This window comes from Oncorhynchus mykiss, chromosome 27 (genome assembly GCF_057628025.1).
Source record: "Oncorhynchus mykiss isolate SJ-2025 chromosome 27, ASM5762802v1, whole genome shotgun sequence".
In the NCBI taxonomy this organism is placed as follows: domain Eukaryota; kingdom Metazoa; phylum Chordata; class Actinopteri; order Salmoniformes; family Salmonidae; genus Oncorhynchus; species Oncorhynchus mykiss.
The window spans coordinates 20,553,711-20,580,417 of NC_143048.1; the positions used below are offsets into that span (position 1 = coordinate 20,553,711).

The 26,707-nt window shown below is 43.2% G+C and overlaps 1 protein-coding gene across 3 annotated transcripts in view; it reads left to right on the plus strand.

The window, feature by feature from the left end:
• Positions 1-26,707, plus strand: part of LOC110507703 (lissencephaly-1 homolog A) — a 62,995-nt gene that overhangs the window by 16,403 nt on the left and 19,885 nt on the right. For all 3 annotated transcript variants that reach the window (XM_021587863.3, XM_021587865.3, XM_021587864.3), the window contains 3 exons: positions 21,808-21,892; positions 25,632-25,706; positions 26,163-26,369. In XM_021587863.3, coding sequence (XP_021443538.1) covers positions 21,808-21,892; positions 25,632-25,706; positions 26,163-26,369 — 367 coding nt within the window. The remainder of the gene's footprint in view (positions 1-21,807; positions 21,893-25,631; positions 25,707-26,162; positions 26,370-26,707) is intronic.

Sequence of the window (26,707 nt, forward strand, 5' to 3'; positions counted from 1 at the left end):
GTTGTCAAGCCGTACGCATTGATCTTGTTCCCGTTCTATCGAACCCCCCCCCCCCCCCCCCCCCAATATTTTTGTGTCCGAACTCAACTGTCAGATTGAGCTCGAGAGAGATGCTTCTTCAGGGTAAGTGAAAGCTTCTTTAAATTGCTCATGCTTTTAGAAAGCAAAAGTCTAGTAGAACAAGGATGTGTTTGGCTCACTGATGTAAGTCATGCCACCATAGAGATTGTTAGTTAAGTGAGAAAGAATGGGGAAAACATTTGTCTGTGCTTGTTTTTATGGACTTAAGGCTTTTTAAACAAACTTTGTGCTTCTTGGAGGTACATTTGCAATAGCAACTGATTCCCTCACTGTTGTATGTAAATTATCTATCCGTCTCTGTCACCTTATTCTGAAAACAGCTATATTGTTTTAAGTGTCAAGCCTGTTTGTCAGATGTCACGATTACGAATTTTTTTTTTTCTCACAAGTTCTATTCTTATTTCCAGAACCAATGAAAAGCACATTTTGTTTTTCCACGGTCATTAGATTCAAGCCCAGAGACCACGGCAGTAAAAATAGATGTGGTGAACCCCCCCAGACCTGCTGGCAGGAGGCAGACATGTGCAGATGGGCCAAGTTCAAGCTTATTTATTTTTTCCTGCCTCACAAAGAACTTCTTTTTAGTCTTTTCCAGGTATTTTAGTCAAATATGTTTCATGTGACTGTGTTCCTGCTCAGCTGCACCCACTAGCTGTGATTGTGCTGACGTAAGCACATCATGATTATTAATAATGAAAGTACATTGTACAGGCTAATGGTATAGAATAGCACTGAGAACAAAACAGTGACACACTCATACAGACCTTTGATCCGCTTTTATGTGACTGACTGGAAAAAGGAGGCCAATTTTTTTAAATCAATGTACTTTTTCAGTCTTGATTGTTTCATAACTCTTTGATTCATTCTGGGTCCTATTCCTTTTCTTTTTGGGGTAGCTAAGTTCATTGTATCTCATTGGAATTGTTTTAACTGGCTTTCCTGAATATGTTGAACATGGAGACATGTCATCAAATGTAGAACAATGAACACATTTTGTTGGCAGATACATTTATGTAATGGTACAACAAGCTCAATTACTCCCTGTGCTCTGTATTGGGTGTGGCAGCTGGCTTCTATGGGAAATTGCTCACACGTGTCCATCTTGTCTATACACACACACACACACACTCCTGTGGTGTGATCATGATGTACTGTGTATCGAGTGTGGCTGGGTAGCCGGCAGGATTCCATCAGCAATATGGATCTAATATCCAGCCGGTCAGACAGACAGACGGATTGTGTGGGGACACCACTGTTCTAACTTCACTGAAAATTGCTGGTGCTCAGACTGCCATCATAGCATACATTTCTCAGGGCATATTTCTTGAAACCTCTTCCTGTTGTTCTTACATAGGATGTTAAGTCTGCTTGTTGAAACATGAAACGTGGGATGTGTGCTTTGTATGCATTACACAACCATGTAGTGTATTTTAGCAGGCTAATTTAACTGAACCTGACTTGTGGGTCTTGCTGCTAGTCCTCTTTGCTGCTGAATACATGAGTTGGTAATCTAAATCTTCCTGAATCCTGTTAGGTCAACTCTACTCTCCCGCGTCGGTCTCTCTCCCCTCTGAAGCCTCCTGAATCCTGTTAGGTCAACTCCACTCTCCCTCGACGGTCTCTCTCCCCTCACCCTTGTCTTTGTCTCTACCCCTATCTCTTGCTCTCTCCTTTCCCCCATTTTCTCGCCCTCTCTCCCCCTTCCTCCTGTAGTCTTACTCAGGCTGAACAATGTAAAGGCTGGCTCGTTTAGTCTGTGCCCTTGACTCCTGAGAGGTGTGGCTCTGTCGAGCCCACCAAATCTCATTATGCCTGCTGCTAGTGGGAGCGGCCGTTTGTTGTATGAAGAATTAGCTCAGCAGCTACAGCAGATTGTGTTCAACATGCATATTTTGTGTGTGCTGTGTATTTGCGGCTGACTCAACAGTACCAATCAAGAGAGAGACACACACACACCTCACCTCACCTCACCTGTGTTGTAGAGCTCACTGACTCTTCTCCAACTTGCATATCAGTAACATGTCATTGCCTCTGTATGTGGTGGGGAAACTGACTTGGTTGGTACTGGTAAATACTATGGTCAGAATTACCTTTATCACCTCCTTTCCCTGTGCATATTCACAGCTGTCTGGTGTGCTCTTCTACGCTGAGGGATGAACATACTGTTATCCTCTAATCAATTTAATTTTAACTGTAGCCTCCACTGCTAAAGGGGATGCATTAGCTTTCTTGAGTATAGGTGGGTATGTCACGGTCTTAGACAGAGAATAAGTTAACTAGGTCTACTTTATGGTATTATTAAAAGCGTGGAGGCTAAATGAAAGGCATAAAACCATGATGTATCAATTTACCGTCTATTTTGAATTTTATTCAACCTTTCCGTAGTAAATGGGTTTGTGGATTAATTGGCTAGTTAAAGGCTGAATCGCTGCAGGTAAGAAGACTGTTAATTGGCACTGTCTAATGACCAAGACATGGGGCCAGTCTCAATTGGTTCCCTATATAGTGCACTACATTAGGCTAGAGCTTCTTATTCCCCATACCAGAGCTCTATGAGACACTGGTCAAAAGTAATACGTAATAGGGAGCTATTTTGGATGCAAGCCTGGAGTAGCCCAACACCAACAATCAGATGCATTCAGCTGGACAGAATTCGTATGACTGACTGGTATTTTTTATGGACATTTTAGAGTCGCCCAGCGACACAACCATAATGACCCAATCCTGTTATGGTTGGTTCAAACCCCTGAAGGTTAGAGGCAACAAGGCCTCTCCTGCATGTTCTCAGACAGATCCACACAATCCTTTGTTGAAGAAATAATATTGATTTTTAAATGTTTCCCCCTCCATTATTTTTCTTCTTTCCTCCCTGCCCCTCAGTGGGCAGAGTAGCTCCTGTGTGCTACAATGGTGCTGCTCTTCCATGGCTTCCACTTGGCTGAACATGGTTTTGTGATCTTAACCGCCAGACAGACATTCTACTGCTCTACTAAGCCATGTGTGCCTCAGACACAGCCGGACACTGGCCACTATGAGCGGTATAGAGTCCCATTCTCTGTCCAAGGACAGCAGTGAGATAGAACTGAAGTAATGAAGAAGCCCACCTCGTTTGTGTATTGCTTTTCTTCGATTTGTTTATTTATTGAATGTCTCCAGCTCTCTGTAATTAGTCTTCCTCTGCCTGGCAGTAACAGTGGCCTTTTTACAACTGTACTGAGCCCTGTTTGTTTGCACTGAGGTTATCAGTTCACAGGCCAGGGAGAGCAGCACCATAACACTGAGACAGAACAGGCCCAGGCTGTGATATAAGGCTCTATATGCGGCAGCAGGCAGGCAGCACAGGGCATTTCATAAACTTTCAGCCTATACAGAAGTAAACAGAAGTCGACTATATAGAATCCTGAATACGCCAATACTACTCAAGGGTTGAAATGAGTGATGCACCGATATGACAATTTTGACAGATATCCAGTATTTTCATTGCCCAAAAAATCGATACTGAATTATTTAAAATTGTATCTGCTTTTTTAAAGCATTCTAGTACAGTTAAATAGTTAAATAAAGGTTACACACACCACACTGACCAAAAAGTTATTTTGTTGGCATTTACGTATATCCCCATTACCAGTAAAACATAATCAAAACCTATTTCTTTCACTTACTTGCTGTGCTGTTTCGTTGTTCAGTCATTTCATTCTCAACCAGGATTTCTATGGAATGTCGTAGACGTGTGCCAAAAAATATACATGTCAAATAACACTATGACATGTCAAATAACACTATTTGACGTGTCAAATAAGCTTGTTGACCAATCAGGACCTGAATATGACTGCACGTCACATACTAATTTAATGAGTTCATACATTTTTTACGTAGTTATTACACATTGATTACACTATCACTCGTATTTCATGTCACAACTATTCATCGATACGTATGCTATGATGCTGGTAAAGTTGTCTCACGCACATACAGTGCTGGTCATTTAAAAAAGAAAGCTAGCTAGCTCACGGTTCTTATTTGATTAATGGAGGTCGGACCCATCTTTGTGAAGCTAGCCACAATACGGATTAGCCACAATAGTGGACTTTGGTTAGCCTTCAAAATAAAAGTATGGCATAATTATACTATTTGTATTCATTTGCATCACTGTCAATGATGTTTATTTTTAATACAAAAGGCAAATTCCACTGTGCCTAATTCTTATTAGCTAGCTTCACAACACACCCTGGTCTGGTCGAGCCTCACTAGCCAGATGAAGCTAGCTGGCTGCTTATATCGTTAGCTTTGGGCAACAGGGTTAAGTAGCTGGTTAGCTATTTATTTTCATGAACTGAAGTTCAATTTCAATAGGCGAACAACAAGTGGCAATCTAGCTAATACTTTCTCACAACGATTCCTAAATCATTGCTAAGAATAATGAAAATGTCTGCAGTTTCTACTGGTCATTGTTTTTCAGGCTGGTTGTATTGGCGCTAGCTAGGAACCAAGCCAAAGCTAGCTACCCCAGAAGTTGCGGTTGAACAATTTTTTTTAAAATTTTTTTTACCAACATGGTATTGTAAACATCGTTCGTGGCCTGTGTTTGCAGACTTTTTTTGTACAGGTTTAACAGTGCTACTGTATCTTTTTTGACACAAAGACCCAAACGGCATTCCATAGTAACTATGTCTTGAAGCTAATTGCAGTGACACTATTAATGTGTAACTCCCGTAGGGCAACATCTGCTAAATAGCGTACTTGGTAGTGTGTACCGGTTCTCGACCAATCGGCGAAAGCCAACATCACCCACGGCAGAGAACGGTTTGATTGTTACGGGCAATGCATTCCATTATCTTGGCTTTAATGGATTTCGCCTTTTGAGTTGTCTCGCTGAAATTTTGTTACTTTTTCAAATGACTGCTCGACTTGTTGACTGCTCGATCCACACAGAATACATTGTGGGCTAGTTTAGGAATTCTGTGTTGCACATATAGCACAACATTTTACGTAGCGTCATTACACCATGTCCCTACGTTATATAGGTATCCACAACAGCAGCTAGCCAGAAGTTAGCCAGCTCACTAGCTAACGTTAGTATTCAGCTAACCACGGCTAGCGGTCATCAGCTATCCTTTAGCTTGGAAAGCTATCGCCAGTTTTGTACAACACGACTCAGACCAGAGCATACCGGACCTATTTTCTCTCCATATCCCCGGATTTCTACCGCAAGCTCTGGACATTTATACCTGGATCTTGCAGCTAACTAGCTGCTATCCGAGTGACTATTGCTTACGTCGATTCCGGAGCAAACACCAATTATCCCGGAGCTAGCCAGCTGAAGAGTTCCATCAGCCACTCCTGGGATACAATCACCAATCCGGTTTTACTGCCGATGCGGGCCTTCACAACTGGAATACCGACGTTATCTGCCCGAGGGAGTTATTCAACTGGCCCCTCCATCGCGACGTAACCTGAACGCCCATCTGCTAACTGCGGCCCACTAATCGTAAGCTGTCTTGAGCATATAGGCTGCTATCTGAACAGGTCTATATCGAACCATCTTGGGCCACTATAACTATTTTGACAATTGGATTGGTCCCCTCTACCACACGGAAACCACTAATCTACCAACGGAAACGCACATGGCTAAAAACAGACCTCCATCTTCTGCTAGACCTCCGACTTCTGCTAGCTTGCTACCCATGGCTCGGCTAGCTGTCTTAATCGCCGTGACCCCAACCAACCTCACTACTCACTGGACCCTTATAATCACTCGGCTAAGCATGCCTCTCCTCAATGTCAATATGCCTTGTCCATTGCTGTTCTGGTTAGTGTTTATTGGCTTATTTCACTGTAGAGCCTCTAGCCCTGCTCATTATACCTTATCCAAACCTTCAGCTCCACCACCCACACATGCGATGACATCACCTGGTTTCAATGATGTTTCTAGAGACAATATCTCTCTCATCACTCAATGCCTAGGTTTACCTCCACTGTATTCACATCCTACCATACCTTTGTCTGTACACTATACCTTGAATCTATTTTATCGCCCCCAGAAACCTGCTCCTTTTACTCTTTGTTCCGGACGTCCTAGACGTCCAATTCTCATGGCTTTTAGCCGTAACCTTATCCTACTCCTCCTCTGGCGATGTAGAGGTGAATCCAGGCCCTGCAGTGCCTAGCTCCACTCCTATACCCCAGGCGCTCTCTTTTGATGACTTCTGTAACTGTAAAAGCCTTGGTTTCATGCATGTTAACATTAGAAGCCTCCTCCCTAAGTTCGTTTTATTCACTGCTTTAGCACACTCTGCCAACCTGGATTTTTTTGCCGTGTCTGAATCCTGGCTTAGGAAGACCACCAATAACTCTGAAATCTCCATCCCTAACTACAACATTTTCAGACAAGATAGAACGGCCAAAGGGGGCGGTGTTGCAATCTACTGCAGAGAGAGCCTGTAGAGTTTTGTCCTACTATCCAGGTCTGTACCCAAACTATTTGAACTTCTACTTTTAAAAATCCACCTCTCTAAAAACAAGTCTCTCACCGTTTCCGCCTGCAATAGATCACCTTCTGCCCCCAGCTGTGCCCTGGACACCATATGTGAATTGATTGCCCCCCATCGATCTTCAGAGCTCGTGCTGCTAGGTGACCTAAACTGTGACATGCTTATTAACACCCCGGCCATCCTACAATCTAAGCTTGATGCCCTCAATCTCACACAAATTATCAATGAACCTACCAGGTACAATCCCAAGCCGTAAACACGGGCACCCTCATAGATATCATCCTAACCAACTTGCCCTCTAAATTCACCTCTGCTGTTTTCAACCAAGATCTCAGCGATCATTGCCTGCATCCGTAATGGGTCAGCTGTCAAACGACCTCCACTCATCACTATCAACCAAACGCTCCCTGAAACACTTCAGCGTGAAGGCCTTTCTAATCGACCTGGCCCGGGTATCCTGGAAGGATATCGACCTCATCCCGTCAGTAGAGGAGGCCTGGTTATTAAAAAAAAAAGAAGCTTTCCTCACCATCTTAAATAAGCATGCCCCATTCAAGAAATTTAGAACCAGGAACAGATATAGCCCTTGGTTCTCTCCAGACCTGACTACCCATAACCAACACAAAAACATCCTGTGGCGTTATGCATTAGCATCGAACAGCCTCCGTGAAATGCAACTTTTCAGGGAAGTTAGAAACCAATATACACAGGCAGTTAGAAAAGCCAAGACTAGCTTTTTAAAGCAGAAATTTGCTTCCTGCAACACAAACTCCATAAAGTTCTGGGACACTGTAAAGTCCATGGAGAATAAGAACACCTCATCCCAGCTGCCCACTGCACTGAGGCTAGGAAACACTGTCACCACTGATAAATCCACTATAATTGAGAAATTCAATAAGCATTTTTCTACAGCTGGCCATGCTTTCCACCTGGCCACCCCTACCCCGGTCATCAGCACTGCACCCCCCACAGCAACTCGCCCAAGCCTTCCCCATTTCTCCTTCTCCCAAATCCAGTCAGCTGATGTTCTGAAAGAGCTGCAAAATCTGGACCCCATAAATCAGCCGGGCTAGACAATCTGGACCCTTCTAAAATTATCTGCCGGAATTGTTGCAACCCCTATTACTAGCCTGTTCAACCTCTCTTTCGTGTCGTCTGAGATTCCCAAAGATTGGAAAGCAGCTGCGGTCATCACCCTCTTCAAGGGTGGGGACACTCTTGACTCAAACTGCTACAGACCTATATCTATCCTACCCTGCCTTTCTAAGGTCTTCAAGAGCCAAGTTAACAAACAGATCACCGACCATTTCGAATCCCACCGTACCTACTCCGCTATGCAATCTGGTTTCAGAGCTGGTCATGGGTGCACCTCAGCCACGCTCAAGGTTCTAAACGATATCTTAACCTCCATCGATAAGAAACAATACTGTGCGGCCGTATTCATTGACCTGGCCAAGGCTTTCGACTCTGTCAATCACTACATCCTCATCGGCAGACTCAACAGCCTTGGTTTCTCAAATGATTGCCTCGCCTGGTTCACCAACTACTTCTCAGACAGAGTTCAGTCTGTCAAATCGGCGGGCCTGTTGTCCGGGCCTCTGGTAGACTATGGGGGTGCCACAGGGTTCAATTGTTGGGCCGACTCGCTTCTCTGTAAATATCAATGATGTCGCTCCTGCTGCTGGTGAGTCTCTGATCCACCTCTATGCAGACGACACCATTCTGTATACTTCTAGGCCTTCTTTGGACACTGTGTTAACAACCCTCCAGACGAGCTTCAATGCCATAGAACTCTTCTTCCATGGCCTTCAACTGCTCTTAAATACAAGTAAAACTAAATGCATGCTCTTCAACCGATCGCTGCCTGCACCTGCCCGCCCGTCCAGCATCACTACTCTGGACGGTTCTGACTTAGAATATGTGGACAACTACAAATACCTAGGTGTCTGGTTAGACTGTAAACTCTTCTTCCAGACTCACATAAAACATCTCCAATCCAAAGTTAAATTTAGAATTGGCTTCCTATTTTGCAACAAAGCATCCTTCACTCATGCTGCCAAACACACCCTCGTAAAACTGACCATCTTACCGATCCTCGACTTCGGCTATGTCATTTACAAAATAGCCTCCAACACCCTACTCAACAAATTGGATGCTGTCTATCACAGCGCCATCCATTTTGTCACCAAAGCCCCATATACTACCCACCACTGCGACCTGTACGCTCTCTTTGGCTGGCCCTCGCTTCATACTTGTTGCCAAACCCACTGGTTCCAGGTCATCTACAAGACCCTGCTAGGTAAAGTCCTGCCTTATCTCTGCTCGCTGGTCACCATAGTTGCACCCACCCGTAGCACGCGTTCCAGCAGGTATATCTCACTTGTCACCCCCAAAGCCAATTCCTACTTTGGACCCCTCTCCTTCCAGTTTTCTGCTGCCAATGACTAGAACGAACTACAAAAATCTCTGACACTGGAGACTCATATCTCCCTCACTAGCTTTAAGCACCAGCTGTCAGAGCAGCTCACAGATCACTGCACCTGTACATAGCCCATCTTTATATAGCCCAAACAACTACCTCTTCCACTACTGTATTTATTCATTTATTTTGCTCCTTTGCACCCCAGTATTTCTTCTTTGTAGTCTCATCTACTGTCAAATCTACCATTCCAGTGTTTTAATTGCTATATTGTATTTACTTCGCCACCATGGCCTATTTATTGCCTTTACCTCCCTTGTCTCATCTCATTTGCTCACATTGTCTATAGACTTATTTTTCTATTGTATTATTGACTGTATGTTTGTTTTACTCCATGTGTAACTCTGTTGTTATGTCGAACTGCTTTGCTTTATCTTGGCCAGGTCGCAGTTGTAAATGAGAACTTGTTCTCAACTAGCCTACCTGGTTAAATAAAGGTTTTAAAAAAAGAAGAAATTGTGCTGCCCTATTTGAAATAATATATTATCTTTCAAGTACTTTAGCTGCGCTTGATTGTGATTGCGATGGAGTAGTCCTAAAAGTGTAAATTCCACCCATCTGGCACTTCAGGCAGCTAAGAAAGCTAGTATTTGTTATCTTATTTTAAAACCATGTCTGCAGGGCATAGCTACACCTAACAAGCATATACGATCAGACTTGACCTACATGTACATAGAATTTAATATATATTTCTAAGGGAATATAATTCTATATGTGACAAGATTCAGACACATTGAATGTCTTTTAAGCGATGCCTATAGGCTATTGTTGAACTATTCTGCAGGTCTATACATCTTGCCGACTGCTGTGATCTAAAGTGTACCTGAGAAACCTGGTTATAGACAGATGCACCGCCGTAGGCTAGATGGTGTCCTGGCAAGCGAGTCAGAAAGTATGGTTTCATAGCCTAGATTGATTGACCAGTAATAAAAGATAAGTAGCCCATTGCTTGGTAATGATTGGGACAGTCACGATTGAGCAAGTGTAGACTTTCTGAAATGTTGGCATGTCTTTTACTCTATGGGTTGCTGTAAGGTATAAGACTGGGCAGTATGTATCAAGTGTCTCGGAGTTGGAGTGCTGCTCTAGGATCAGCCCCCCCCCCTGTCCATGTAATATTATTCATTATGATCTAAAAGGCAAAACTGAAACAAGATTAGAAATTCTACTGAGATGCTTGATACATGTCGCACCAGGTTTGAAGAGCTTTGTGGCAAAATTCATTTCATCGTGAATTAGGGATGGTGCAGTGTGAAAGCTGTGCAGTAGCAGAATGGCGAATCTGTGGTGGTGATCTTGAAGGAGATGTGTGGTGCGAAGCTAGCTCAACAGGAAGTGATGTCATCAATTTACAGGCTGGCTGGCTAGCTCTGTCTTAGAGGGATGAGGTAATGCAGCTGCTCTCTCTCCTCTCTCTCACGGGGTGATTTCTCTGTCTCTCTCTGTCATACTGAGCTACCACTCTGTTTGTGGTTTATTTTTCATGGAACAGCTCTTCCTGTACTGTCTCATATCTGTGCCATTTGAGTACCAACATTGCCCCCTCTGCTGCATTCAGCCTATGTTTAGGGTTGTTATACGTTTTGTGGAACTTGTCTACTCTCCTATGGGTGCAATAGCTGGTGAAAGCCTAATTAGATGAAATGTTTCTTGTGATCATGCAGTTTTTTTTTTATAGAAAGGGTGGGGTTGGGGATTGGCTGTCTTTTAGTAAGTAGCATGACATAGTCCATTTGCCAGTCACTGTTTAGATGGAGAGTTGATATGTGTGACATCAGTCTGTGTTGAATTGGTCAACACATGGTAGGTACAGCATGTACTCTGAGCATGTCTTGTTGCCTCTGCCTATGGTGGCCCACTCACTGATACCAACCAACCACACTGCTTCCTCTCACTTTGTCTCACTGTGGGCTGCTAGCCATGAATCAGCCTGCTTGCTCTCTCTGTCCTATCATACACTCTTTTTCTCTTTCTCCCCTTTTTATTTCTCTCCCTTTTCTCTTTCCCTCTTTTCTCTCTTTTCTCTGTCTCTCTTTCTCCCTCTGTTCCTGCCGCATAGTGAATTTGGTATGTGTGTTTATAGTATCCCCCCAGAGGTTGAGCCAGGGTGAGGAGGGAATAGCTGGGCTCTCTGCAGGCAGTCTGACTGCAGTACTGCAGCATCTTTTTGCTCTTATTGTTACTCCTGTCCCTATCTGAGGTAGAGTAATGAATTGGCTTCTCATTCCCCCCCGTCTACCCTTGTAGTTCACTATAAAAGTTGTTACTGGTCAGGGACCAGACTCCGATGTATGCTCATCCCCCATCAAGTTAGATCTGTGGTAGTAGGAAGTAGAGGTCGACGGATTATGACGCCGACAACAATTATTGGAGCACCAACAAAAGCCGATACCGATTAATCGGCCAATTTTTATTTATCTATTTGTAATAATGACAATTACAACAATATTGACTGAACACTTATTTTAACTTAATAGAATACACCAATAAAAATCTATTTAGCCTCAAATAAATAATGAAACATGTTCAATTTGGTTTAAATAATGCAAAAACAAAGTGTTGGGGAAGTAAAAGTGCAATATGTTCCATGTAAAAAAGCTAAAGTTGGAGTTCCTTGCTCAGAACATGAGAACATATCAAAGCTGGTGGTTCCTTTTAACATGAGACTTCAATATTCCTAGGTAAGAGGTTTTAGGTTGTAGTTAATATAGTATTTATAGGACTATTTCTCTCTATACCATTTGTATTTCATATACCTTTGACTATTGGATGTTCTTATAGGCACTTTAGTATTGCCAGTGTAACAGTATAGCATTCCGTCCCTCTCCTCGCTCCTACCTGGGCTCGAACCAGGAACACATCGACAACAGCCACACTCGAAGCAGCGTTGCCCATCGCTCCACAAAAGCCGTGAACCTTGCAGAGCAAGGGGAACAACGACTCCAAGTCTCAGAGCGTGTGACGTTTGAAACGTTATTAGCCCGCACCCCGCTGACTAGCTAGCCATTTCACATCAGTGACACCAGCCATTAGGCTGATAGACTTGAAGTCATAAACAGCGCTGTGCTTGCGAAGAGCTGCTGGCAAAACGCACAAAAGTGCTTTCAGTGAATGCTTACGAGCCTGCTGCTGCCTACCATCGCCCAGTCAGACTGCTCTATCAAATCATAGACTTAATTATAACATAACACACACAAATACGAGCCTTTGGTCATTAATATGGTCGAATCCGGAAACTATCATTTCGAAAACATAATGTTTATTATTTCAGTGATGTACGGAACTGTTCGGTATTTTATCTAACGGGTGGCATCCCTAAGTCTAAATATTCTTGTTACATTACACAACCTTCAATGTTATGTCATAATTATGTAAAATTCTGGCAAATTAGTTCGCAATGAGCCAGGCTGCCCAAACTGTTGCATATACCCTGACTCTGCGTGCACGAGAAGTGACACAATTTCACCTGGTTAATATTGCCTGCTAACCTGGATTTCTTTTAGCTAAATATGCAGGTTTAAAAATATATACTTCTGTGTATTGATTTTTAGAAAAGCATTGGTGTTTATGGTTAGGTACAGTCGTCCAACGATTGCGCTTTTTTCGCAAATGCGCTTTTGTTAAATCACCCCCCAGCGTCGCATCAATTATATGCAAGGCAGGACACGCTAGATAAACTAGTAATATCATCAACCATGCGTAGTTATAACTAGTAATTATGATTGATTGATTGTTTTTTATAAGATAAGTTTAATGCTAGCTAGCAACTTACCTTGGCTTACTGCATTCGCGTAACAACCAGTCTCCTCGTGGAGTGCAACGAGAGGCAGGTGGTTATAGCGTTGGACTAGTTAACCGTAAGGTTGCAAGATTGAATCCCTGAGCTGACAAGGTAAAAATCTGTCGTTCTGCCCCTGAACAAGGCAGTTAACCCTCCGTTCCTAGGCCGTCATTGAAAATAAGAATGTGTTCTGAACTGACTTGCCTAGTTAAATAAAGGTATAAAACTTTAAAAAAAAAATTTTTTAATCGGCTCCCAAAAATGTCCTATTGTTATGAAAACTTGAAATCGGCCCTAAATTAATCGGCCATTCCGATTTATCGGTCGACCTCTAGTAGGAAGGTAAATGGTGTGGTAGTGTAAGGGTTTAATGAATCTGAATCGAGATTTATATACTTTTATTTTACCTTTATTTAACCAGGCAAGTCAGTTAAGAACAAATTCTTATTTTCAATGACGGCCTAGGAACAGTGGGTTAACTGCCTGTTCAGGGGCTTGAACTTGCAACCTTCCGGTTACTAATCCAACGCTCTAACCACTAGGCTACCCTGCCGCCACCGAGATAGCGGTGATGTTTATCTCTCTCTAGGCCCTGCTAGCCCTCGTGCAGGGTCTTGTGCTTATCTGGAGGAAAGGACAGAACAGGCTGTGGCAGGTTTGGGTTCTTTAATATCTCTGTGTAGATGACAGTGGAGGAGGATCTTTTGTTTGCCCCGGCTCAACTGAGAGGCCCACAGAAAACCATTGTCTGCTGTAGCAAGCAGCCCCAGAGTCAGACTGACTTCTGTTGCAGCTCAGGATAACACTAGTACATACGCATGTCGTGTCTTTGGCTATGCCGGATTAAGTGATATGACATGCTTTTCTATAAAATAATTTCTCCGTAATTATTATTACGTGATTGAGCTAATCGTGTAAATGTAATTAACTAGAGAGTCGGGGCACCACGAAAGAATATTTAAGACCTAGTAATATTTTACATCAATAGCAGTCAATATTAATCGTCACCTTAATTCAGTCTCATCTGAAAGTTGTAAATTCTTGGTTATCTGCACGAACCCTGCTAACAAATTGAATCAGCAATACAAAATTGGGTTTAATTATTTATTTACTAAATACCTAACTAATCACACAGAATTACACATACACATAATTAAATCATAACTCATAACTCAATTATAAATCATAACTTGATTACAAATTACGTCATAAAGGAAAATGTCCCGAGCGGGCGGAATAGATATTACAGCTGGTTACATAAAAGAATAGGGGTTTGAGTGAAAGAGTGGGAAGACTGAGGAACAAAGGGTGAAGCTGTGCTATCGTATATACAGTATCTTTTGCATTCTAAATTACCGCCCATTTGGAAAAGGAAAATGCAATAAATATTTACTCTGAGCTGCGCTTCGGTAGGTTGGTGGTAGATGGAAGGCCGTGTTGCCCAACCGAGTCCTTTGTCCTTTGAAGAATGTCTCTGCTGGTAAATTGGAAACGCTGTAGTAACGTCATTGTGTGATAGACGGGATACTCTGTCTGTTCCTTCCGAACCCTAGTTTGCAGCTGCTGTTGCTAACTCAACGGCTAGGAGGTATCACTTCTGTAGTGAATAAGAGTTCAAAGTTCATACCATTCGCAAGCAAAGCTCACGTTGATGTTGGCTTCGTTCTGTAGTTATTATCTGAACCATTCTGACATCGGACCGTCGTCCTCACATCCTCGGAACAGGAGGTTATATTGTAGTGAAAGCTTTATATAGGAAGGGAGAGGAGGGTGTGTTTGAAAAGTTTAATAGCCCATGTCCCTTCACAGGGGCGGGCCACTGATTGAGCAGACTTTCCACTAGAGTTTGTCATCTTATCATCGATGAGAATGTCTCCGATGACAACCGAACTGACATCATATTCATTAAGTACCACCGCATATGTTCAATTGGTTGGATTACCAGAATATAGTTCATTTCCTCCCACCTTCTGATGTTCCCAGAATCTCTGTTAACCAAAGGGGTTTGCAAATGTAACATCAGTGGGGTAGAGAGGTATTTATGACTGTCATAAACCTACCCCCAGGCCAACGTCATGACACGCACGACCAATATGCTTTAAGGGTTTCTGTCTGCTGGACCCCCCGTGACTCTAGGGAAACACGGTACACACCAGACACACACAGACGTGCAGAGACACTTCCTCGCTACTCATTTACACCAACCTCCTCCCCAGACCTGCAGCAGGATGTCACATGAGCGATAACCTCCTGCTGACCTTCAGCTGTAATCACACTGCTTCTGTCATCTGGGAGGAGACGGAGATACAGGAGGAGACGGGGATACAGGAGGGATGGGAGGGAAAGGGCAGGGTGCAGTCAGGCTGCCAGGCCAGCTACATGCTCTGCTGACAGACTGTCAAGCACACACGCACCACTTTAAAGCCAGCCAGCCTCTGAGTCTCGGTGCCAAGCACAACACCTTTTTTATTCGTTCACGTCATTTTCCTGTCAGGTGAATAGCCTTTACCCAATGCCCAGACCCATCCAATGATGAGAGAGTAAACCATCAGGCTTTGACACCTATTATCCATCTTAAACTCACATTTCCATTCTCACTATATATAAATGAATTCCGTTCAGACCAGGGTTTCTGTTAGCAGGTAAGAGCCAGGTCTTGTCTGTTAATTGTCGGAGAGAAGAAAAATCCCAGTGCGAAATAATGCTTTTTAGCCTGTTCATTGATGGGATAATGCTTTTGGAAAGTATTCAGACCCCTTGACTTTTTCCACATTTTGTTACGCTACAGCCTCATTATAAAGTGGTTTAAATAAATATTTTTCCTAATTAATCTACACACAATACCCAATAATGACAAAGCGAAAACTGTTTTTTAGAACTTCTTACACATGTATTAAAAATAAAATTAACATTATTTACAAAAGTTTTCAGACACTTTGCTATGAGACTCGAAATTGAGCTCAGGTGCATCCTGTTTTCATTAATCATCCTTGATGTTTCTACAACTGCATTGGAGTCCACGTGTGGTAAATCCAATTGATTGGACTTGATGAAAACCTGCTCCAGAGTGCTCAGGACCTCAGACTGGGACGAAGGTTCACTTTGCAACAGGACAAAAGACCCTAAGCACACAGGCAAGACAATGCGGGAGTGGCTTTGTGACAAGTCTCTGAATGTCCTTGAGTGGCCCAGCCAGAGCCCAGTATTGAACCCGATCGAACATCTCTGGAAAAACCTGATAATAGCTGTGCAGCGACGCTCCCCATCCAATCTGACAGAGCTTGAGAGGATGAGCATACAAGAATGGGAGAAACTCCCCAAATACAGGTGTGCCAAGCTTGTAGTGTCATACCCATGAAGACTCGAGGCTGTAAGGTGCCAAAGGTGCTTCAACAAAGTACTGAGTAAAGGGTCTGAATTCTTTACAGGACCAGTCAAAAGTTTGGACTCCTACTCAAGAGTTTATTTTTATTGTTTTCTACATTGTAGAATAATAGTGAAGGCATCAAAACGAAATTACACACATTTTCATCATGTAGTAACCAAAAAATTGTTAAACAAATCAAAATTTAAACTCGTCAACAAACAAAAAACATACTGCTTGTTCTGTGCGTGATTTCCTGCAAGACAAGGAATGTCAGTGTTCTGCCATGGCCAGCAAAGAGCCTAGCCTGGATCTCAATCCCATGTGAGCACGTCTGGGACCTGTTGAATCGGAGGATGAGCGCTAGGGCCATTCCCCTGAGAAATGTCCGGGAACTTGCAGGTGCCTTGGTGGAAGATTGGGGCAGCATCTCACAGCAAGAACTGTCAAATCTGGTGCAGACCATGAGGAGGAGATCCACTGCAGTTCTTAGTATCTGGTGCGGACACCAGCTGCATTGTTACTTTTTTTATTCTGACCCCCCATTATTAAAAAAAAAAAAAAACATTCCATTTCTGTTAGTCACTTGTCTGTGGAACTAGTTCCGTTTGTCTCATTTGTTGAATCTTGTTATGTTCATACAAGTATTTACACATGTTAACCTGTTAGATCTCTAGGGGCGCTATTTCATTTTTGGATAAAAAAACGTTCCCGTTTTAAGCACGATATTTTGTCACGAAAAGATGCTCGACTATGCATATTCTTCAGTTTTGGAAAGAAAACACTCTGAAGTTTCAGAATCTGCAAAGATTTTGTCTGTAAGTGCCCCAGAACTCATTCTACAGGCGAAACCAAGATGATGCATCAACCAGGAATTAGCAGGATTTCTGAAGCTCTGTTTTCCATTGTCTCCTTATATGGCTGTGATTGCGCAAGGAATGAGCCTACACTTTCTGTCGTTCGCCCAAGGTCTTAGCAGCATTGTGACGTATTTGTAGGCATATCATTGGAAGATTGACCATAAGAGACTAAATTTTCCAAGTGTCCGCCTGGTGTCCTGCGTGGAATTCGGTGCGCAATTGCCAGCTGCTCGTACTTTTCCATTTGATATAGGGGAGAAACCATGTGTCCAAGAACGATGTATCAATGAAGAGATATGTGAAAAACACCTTGATGATTGATTCTAAACAACGTTTGCCATGTTTTCAGTCGATATTATGGAGTTAATTTGGAAAAAAGTTCGCGTTTTGAGGACTGAATATTCTGATTTTTTTTGGTAGCCAAATGTGATGTATAAAACGGAGCTATTTCTAATACACAAAGAATATTTTTGGAAAAACTGAGCATCTGCTATCTAACTGAGAGTATCCTCATTGAAAACATCAGAAGTTCTTCAAAGGTAAATTATTTTATTTGAAGGCTTTTATGTTTTTGTTGAAATGTTGCGTGCTGGATGCTAACGCTAATGCTAATGCTAAATGCTAACGCTAAACGCTAACGCTAGCTAGCTACTTTTACACAAATGATTGTTTTCCTATGGTTGAGAAGCATATTTTGAAAATCTGAGATGACAGTGTTGTTTACAAAAGGCTAAGCTTGAGAGATGGCATATTTATTTCATTTCATTTGCGATTTTCATGAATAGTTAACGTTGTGTTATGCTAATGAGCTTGCTGATAGATTTACACAATCCTGGATACAGGGGTTTTTTCATAGCTAAACGTGACGCAGAAAACGGAGCGATTTGTCCTAAACAAATAATCTTTCAGGAAAAACTGAACATTTGCTATCTGAGAGTCTCCTCATTGAAAACATCTGAAGTTCTTCAAAGGTAAATGATTTTATTTGAATGCTTTTCTGTTTTTTTGTGTAAATGTTGCCAGCTGAATGCTAATGCTAAATGCTACGTTAGCCATCAATACTGTTACACAAATGCTTGTTTTGCAATGGTTGAGAAGCATATTTTGAAAATCTGAGATGACAGTGTTGTTAACAAAATGCTAAGCTTGAGAGCTAGCATATTTATTTCATTTCATTTGCGATTTTCATGAATAGTTAACGTTGCGTTATGGTAATGAGCTTGAGTCTGTATTCACGATCCCGGATCCGGGATGGGGAGATCAGAAAGGTTAAGTTTGCTGAAAAATAAATGCAGTTGACAGTGAGAGGATGTATCTTTTTTTGCTGAGTTCATTTTAGATTCTTCATTGCAGCCACCATTTGCCTTGATGGCTTTGCACTCTCTTGGAATTCTCTAAACCAGTTTCATCTGGAATGCTTTTCCAACAGTCTTGAAGGAGTTCCCACATATATGCTCAGTACTTGTCCTTCACTCTGCGGTTGTACTCATCCCGAATCATATCAATTGGGTTGAGGTCAGTTAATTGTGGAGGCCATGTCATCTGATGGAGCACTCATCACACTTCTCTTTGGTCAAATAGCCCTTACTCAGCCTGGAGGTGTGTTGGGTCATTGTCCTGTTGAAAAATAAATGATAGTCCCACTAAGCTCAAACCAGATAGGATGGTGTATCATCATGGGTTTCTATGGCCGAGCAGCCTCATACAAACCTAATGTCACCATGGTCAATGCGAAGCGTATGGTGTCGTGGCTGAATGACGACATGAATAGCAGGTTATAAACTATCGCAGGATATAACAGTAGCCTCTGGTAAGACCAGGGGTGGCAGTCTTTGTATGTTTGTAAACAGCTGGTGCACGATATTTAAGGAAGTGTCAAGGTTTTGCTCACCTGATGTAGAGTATGTCATGATAAGCTGTAGACCACACTATTCACCAAGAGTTTATCGATATTCTTCATAGCTGTTTATTTACCACCTCACACCGATGCTGGCCCTACGACCGCACTCATTGAGCTGTATACGGCCATAAGCAAACAGGAAAACGCTCATCCAGAGGCGGCGCTTCTAGTGGCCTGGAACTTTAATGCAGGGTAACTTAAATGAGTTTTTACCTCATTTCTACCAGCATGTTAAATGTGCAACCAGAGGGAATAAAACTCTAGAACACCTTTACTCCACACACACACAGACGTGTACAAAGCTCTCCCTCGCTCTCCATTTGGAAAATTGACCATAAGTTTATCCTACTAAAGTTGGACGCACCAGTGACTTAGTCAATAAAATAGTGATCAGATGAAGCAGATGCGAAGCCCCGGGACTATTTTGCTAGCACAGACTGGAATATGTTCTGGGATTCTTCCGATGGTGTTGTTGAGTACACATCAGTCACTGGCTTCACCAATAAGTGCATCGATGACATCGTCCCCACTGTGACTGTACATTCACCCCAACCAGAAGCCATGGATTACAGGCAACAACCACACTGAGCTAAAGGGTAGAGCTGCCGCTTTCAAGGAGCGGGACTCTAACCCGGAAGCTTATAAGAAATCCCGCTATGCCCTCCGGCGAACCATCAAAAAGGCAAATCGTCAATACAGGACTAAGATCGAATCATTCTACACCGGCTCTGATGCTCGTTGGATGTGGCAGGGCTTGCAAACTACTACAGACTACAAAGGGAAGCACACCCACGATCTGCCCAATGATACGAGCCTACAAGATAAGCTAAATTACTTCTCTGCTCGCTTCGTGGCAAGTATTACTGAAACATGCATGAGAGCATCAGCTGTTCCCGATAACTGTGTGATGACTCTCCCCGCAGCCGATGTAAGTAAGACCTTTAAAAAAAAATAACGGTCAACATTCACAAGGACGCAGGGCCAGACGGATTACCAGGACGTGTACTCCAAGCATGCACTGACCAACTGGCAAGTGCCAAGTGCATTTTCAACCCGCCCTGTTTGAGTCTGTAATGCATGTTTTAAGAAGACCACCCTAGTCTCTGTGCCCAAGAACACAAAGGCAACCTGCCTAAATAACTACCGACCCATAGCACTCATGCCTGTGGCCATGGCTCACATCAACACCATTATCCCAGAAACCCTAGACCCACTCCAATTTGCATACCGCCCCACCAGATTCACAGATGATGCTCGATCTCTATTGCACTCCAGTGCCCTTTTCCGCCTGGACAAAAGGAATACCTTTGAGAATGCTATTCATTGACTACAGCTCAGCGTTCAACACCATAGTGCCCTAAAAGCTCATCAAAAAGCTAAGGGCCCTGGGACTAAACATCTCCCTCGGCAACTGGATCCTGGACTTCCTGACGGGAAGCCCCCAGGTAGAGGTAGGAAGGGCAGGTAACAACCCATCCGCCACGCTGATCCTCCACACAGGGGCACCTCAGGGGTGTGTGCTCAATCCCGTCCTGTACTCCCTGTTAACTCATTACTGCATGGCCAGGCCTGACTCCAACACCATCATTTAAGATTGCTGATGACACAGCAGTAGCCTGATCACTGACAACAACGAGACGGCCAGGTCTCTGGCCTCCTCCCTATAGGCTATGTGGTGTCAGGACAACAACCCCTCCCTCAATGTGATCAAGACAATGGAGGGGATTGTGGACTACAGGAAAAAGAGGACCGAGCATGCCCCCGATCTCATCGATGGGGCTGTAGTGGATCAGGTTGAGAGCTTCAATTTCCTTCGTGTCCACATTACGAACAAACTATCATGGTCTAAGCACACCAAGACCGTTGTGAAGAGGGCACGACAAAGCCTATTTCCCCTTCAGGGGACTGAAAAGATTTGGCACTGGGTACTCGGATCCTCAAAGTTCTACAGCCACACCATCGAGAGCATCCTGACTGGTTGCGTCACTGCCTGGTAAGCAACTGCTCGGCCTCCGTCCGCAAGTCACTACAGAGGGTATTAACCGATAGATATGGGTCCGTTAAATTAAAATGTTACTGGTCAAATGTCCTGCGCTACATTTTCCTAACAGAAACCCTGGTTTAGACAACAGTTTCAGCTGAATAACTTTTGCCACTGAAATAACCTAGCCCTTGGTGGGTAAATTTTAGCCTGAGTTGTAGTCCTAGGGTTGATCTACAGCTCAGTTAAGCGTATGTGTGTGTGCTTGTCCCTCTGAGCGTGTCTCTATTGTCCCAAACCTGAACAAAGAGAGGAAGAGGCAGGCAGTCATTTTACTGTGTTTGCTTCTGTCTGCTGGTCTATTGTCATGTCTATCTCAACATCTCATCTCATACCTCTAGCTCGGCTTTCACTTGGCTCATGTCTGGTCTTCATGTGAAGGATTTTGTAGAAAAGCTGTGTGTCAGGAGAGCGTGTGCGTGTCTGTCTGCAGGTGTTTCTGTGGTGTACAGTAGTCTAGTTTTCATTTTCTCTCTACTCTGTGGGGAGTGATTCCTCCATTATCTGCCCAGAGCAACAAGAGCTCATTATCGACAGCAGACACATGTGCTATCTATCTGTGTCAAATTGGTCTGTGAGCGTGTGGCCGTGCGTGTTATTTTTCTATTTAACACATGTCAAACAAAAGACCAATGCAATTTACTTGTTACTCAGACACACTTATTTTCGTTCTTTGTTTTACCTGTAGTCAAATCCCTGACTCAAGCTTTTTCTCCATTTTAAAGATAAATGTCTCATCTTCTTAACAAGAGAAACTCTAATCTCAACTGCTTTTAATAAGATTAATTGGTTTCTTTTGTCCTATTTCAGAAATCGAGCGATAGCTGATTACCTTCGTTCAAATGGATATGAAGAGGCATATTCTACTTTCAAGAAGGAGGCAGAATTAGACGTGGTGAGTAACGATGGAACATTACACACAAACGCACACAATAATACACGCTCACTATAAATCAAGCCTATTTACCCAAACAATACCACTTTAATTCCCACTTTATTCCCCCTTTTAATTGACACAGACACAAATCTGAAGCCAATTGAGCCTAGTTAAGGGAATCTAGAGTCATTATTAGGTTGTCTGTCACACACACACACACACACACGCACACACACACACACACGAGGGAGAAGCTGCAGTCAGGTAGTGGAACAGAAGCTGAAGATAACCTGTCTTCCTTACTATCTCTATCAGAGCTAATGTAATGGCAGGTAGCTAGCAGCTAAAGCCCTGGGAAAATAAGTGCCCTTTGAATTACCTCAATGTACAATCTCTCCTCAAACAAGACAAAACAAAGCACAAAGACAACATGTGGCAGGGTAACATGTAAATGCTCCCTTCGCTCTCTCTGTGTCTGACTCTTTTCCTCTCTCCCTTTCTTTGTAATTTCCTCCATATTTCTATAGCACAGATAGGAGAGGGGTTCAGTCCTTCCTCCTCCCTAGTTAGTGGAAACAGCCTGAATAATAGATTGCTGTGGACAGAGAAGCTCCCTGACACGTTTGACACCACACACACAGGCACACCTTGGCAGGATTGTGTTAAAAACTTGCCCTAATGATGCTGGCAATTCCAGCCTTCCATTGCCTTAATCTAGTTTATTTATTACCTGTTAAATGAGTAGGTTATACCAATGGAGAATGGAGGCATTTCCCCTAATGCTACATTTACACAGCCTTTGTCTTGGGTTTCTTTTAAGACCTCCTAAAATAATGTAATGCGGTATGTAGGTGAGCAGAGTGGTGTTGAAGGTAGTATACGAAACAGCATACAGCACCTCTCGTCTGGCACTGCCCGCACACACCCTGCTGATTAGACTGGCAGACCGCAGTGATTAGAAGGTGTGTGTGTGGATCACTGACTGACTGTGTGTGTTAAGCTGTCGGCAGAGGGTCTTGGCAGATGGCAAATCAGATTTTTCTCTCCTCCCTCTCTACCTCTCTTCGTCTCTCTTCACGGACACAATGCCACAACTCCTTTCATCCCTCCATCCTGTGAACCTCTCCTCCCATTTTATCGCTCCAAGCGCTGAGCGAGGCAGCAACTGTTCTCTTGGACACCTCTGATTTTCCATCAGAGCTATTTCTGCCTAGGAGCAGTAGTTCAGCTTCAGAACACACACCTCCCCTCTGTGCCTATAGCAGTACTCCTCAGTTCCACATTTTCTCTTTTGTTTCTCCCCCATTGAAACAGTGGCTAGGCTGTCAATCTGAATTGTTGATGGTTTGTTTGATAGCTGAACTGATGCAAGTGACCTGCTATAGAACTGTACTGAATCACCAGAGAAGTTAAGTGTTGTGCTACCCCTATCCCTTCACCTCTCCCCCTCATGGCTCTTCCATCCTCTCCCATTAGTAACACCACATGAGGAGACAATGGAAATATGTACCAACTAGAGGTCGACCGATTATGATTTTTCAACGCCGATACCGATTATTGGAGGACCAAAAAAGCAGATACCGATTAATCGGCCGATTTTTATTTATTTATTTGTAATAATGACAATTACAACAATACTGAATGAACACTTATTTGAACTTAATATAATACATCAATAAAATCAATTTAGCCTCAAGTAAATAATGAAACATGTTCAATTTGGTTTAAATAATGCAAAAACAAAGTGTTGAAGAAAGTAAAAGTGCAATATGTGCCATGTAAGAAAGCTAATGTTTAAGTTCCTTGCTCAGAACATGAGAACATATGAAAGCTGGTGGTTCCTTTTAACATGAGTCTTCAATATTCCCAGGTAAGAAGTTTTAGGTTGTCGTTTATTATAGGAATTATAGGACTATTTTTCTCTACCATTTGTATTTCATTAACTTTTGACTATGGATGTTCTTATAGGTACTTTAGTATTGCCAATGTAACAGTAGCGCTTCCGTCCCTCTAGTTAGTTAGTTAGTTAGCGCGCGCTAACTAGCAAGCCATTTCACCTCTGTTACACCAGCCTCATCTTGGGAGTTGATAGGCTTGAAGTCATAAACAGCACAATGCTTGACGCACAACGAAGAGCTGCTGGCAAAATGCACGAAAGTGCTGTTTGAATGCATGTTTACGCGCCTGCTTCTGCCTACCACCGCACAGTCAGATACTTGTATGTTTGTATGCTCAGTCAGATTATATGCAACGCAGGACACGCTAGATAATATCTAGTAATATCAATTACCATGTGTAGTTAAGTAGTGATTATGATTGATTGTTTTTTACAAGATAAGTTTAATGCTAGCTAGCAACTTACCTTGGCTTACTGCATTTGCGTAAAGGCAGTCTCCTTGTGGAGTGCAACGAGAGGGAGGCAGGTTGTTATTGCGTTGCACCAGTTAACTGTAAGGTTGCAAGATTGAATCCCCCGAGCTGACAAGGTGAAAATCTGTCGTTTTGTCCCTGAACGAGGCAGTTAACCCACCGTTCCTAGGCCGTCATTGAAAGTAAGAATGTGTTCTTAACTGACTTGCCTAGTTAAATAAAGGTATAAAAGAATCGGCAAATCGGCGCCCCAAAATACCGATTTCCGATTATGAAAACTTGAAATCGGCCATTCCGATTTAATCGGTTGACCTCGGGTACCAACTCTTCTCAGCAAACACTCCATCCCTTTCCCTTTTTTAGTGTTTATAAGCCACATAGCCAGTTGAGCTCCAACAGTGCAGGACAAAGTGATGGAAAACAATACAAATATGATCAAATTGATAATAATAATTGAAATTAGCCCCCTCTTTATCAATCTGCGCCCCCACGCATATTTCAGACCGCAGAAATGGTGTCTGCAGCAGTTGTGTGTACCACACTGTCTGACTGCTTCCACCTTCATGTGTCTTGGGGAGTGCTGTTGTCTAGACTGTGTGGGAGGACGGATGAGAACCCACCTGGTGTGTGTAACCCTGCTCAGTGTGACTGTCTGATTAGCATGTTGTAGAGGCAGGTGTGGGGCTCAGCTGCAGGTAACTCAACCTCCCCCTGGCTCATTGGCACCCACAACACAATCAAGAGCTAGGGGCTTCATATGCCACACACACACCAACCACTTATTTTCTTTGTCCCTTTCTGCCTTCCTTGAATAGAACATGTAGGCTCATTTCTAGGTGAATTGCTCGTCTTAATCTTTGTTACTACCCGTAACAGATTTCACTCAAGTTTGTCTTACTCCTTACCCTAGCCAGCCTGTGAAAATGCACCAGAAGTCCCTCCCTCGCCCTTTAGTAAAATGGCCGCCATACCCCTGTTGCTAGCCTTTCCTCCAGGTTGAGTTAATGTCCATCCCCAGCAGACTGTGAGGGCGTACGCCCTTGTCTGCAGGAGATTAGCCTGTGTGAGGGGGATTAAGAAGTGTGTGTGTGTGTGTCCGTAAGTATGTCTCCCTGTGTATGTGTGTTTACAATTAGCCTCCAAGTCTGACCCTCTTTGGTGCGACCACTGTTTGGCTGTAGGGGTGTAAATCCCATTCCTTATTACTGTGTATACACACACACACTCCTTATTACTGTACCCACAGACTGCATGCAACCTCCGCTGCCCCCTAGGCAGACCATAGGGCCCACTGATTAGGCCTAAGCTAAGCTCCGTGCTTAGATTGTGTGTCTGTGCATGCAGTGTTCTTTTCCTAACTCCTTTCTTTCTTTTCATCCCCAACCAGAATGAAGAATTGGATAAGAAGTATGCCGGCCTTTTGGAAAAGAAATGGACCTCAGTCATCAGATTACAAAAGAAGGTTTGTGGTTTGTTTCAGGGATGCTGGTGGGGATTCTGTCTGCTAGTCTCGGCCCATGACTGCGGTGGAACATCATCTGATCATAAATTCACCATACACGGCATATTAAAAAGGTTACAGTTCAAGGAATTCAATGTGTTAACTCAATGCCCTTATGATATGATGAGATTGTTTGATATGGCTGGCTCTCATGTGGTTGCTTAGCAGTACACTGAAGCTGCCTGCAGAGATTTCCATGTATCAGCAAGCTTATATTAGCCATTTGTACTTGCGTAGTACAAAGTATACACTGTACTGTATTCCAAAGTGCTTTACATTGTAAGTGGTACATTTCCCACCTGATGAAAACAGCCAGTTTCCTTCTGTAATAATGTAATACCACATATCTTACTGTGATGGTAACTGAGTCGCCATGTCTGTCGCCATGTCTGAACACCCCCCCCCCCCCCCCCCCAGGTGATGGAGCTGGAGTCGAAGCTGAACGAGGCCAAGGAGGAGATCACCCTAGGTGGGCCCATAGCCCAGAAGCGTGACCCCAAAGAGTGGATCCCTCGCCCGCCGGAGAAGTACGCACTGAGCGGCCACCGCTCCCCTGTCACACGCGTCATCTTCCACCCAGTCTTCAGCGTCATGGTGTCCGCCTCCGAGGACGCCACAATAAAGGTCAGTAGAATATAATAATCATCATAAACAACAACAGTCTTTACTCTTTCTAAGTTTTTCTCCAGATTGGTTGCCAAGGTCCCTGAAGACTGCCTAAACAGTGAAACAATGTACAAACAACGTAATCATCATAATAAGGGATGCCAGCAACCCACCCCATACAACTTCCCAACACTGTCTTGGCAACTTACTTCATCTACTTGACTTGTATGCGTGTTGACTGTGTATGTATAACTGTAACCAATAAGGCATAGTACAAGTGTGTAATCAGGCCACATTGATATTTTAATGTTGTCATACTTCTAGTGCCAATCAAAGTTGGCATTTTGAGAAAATGA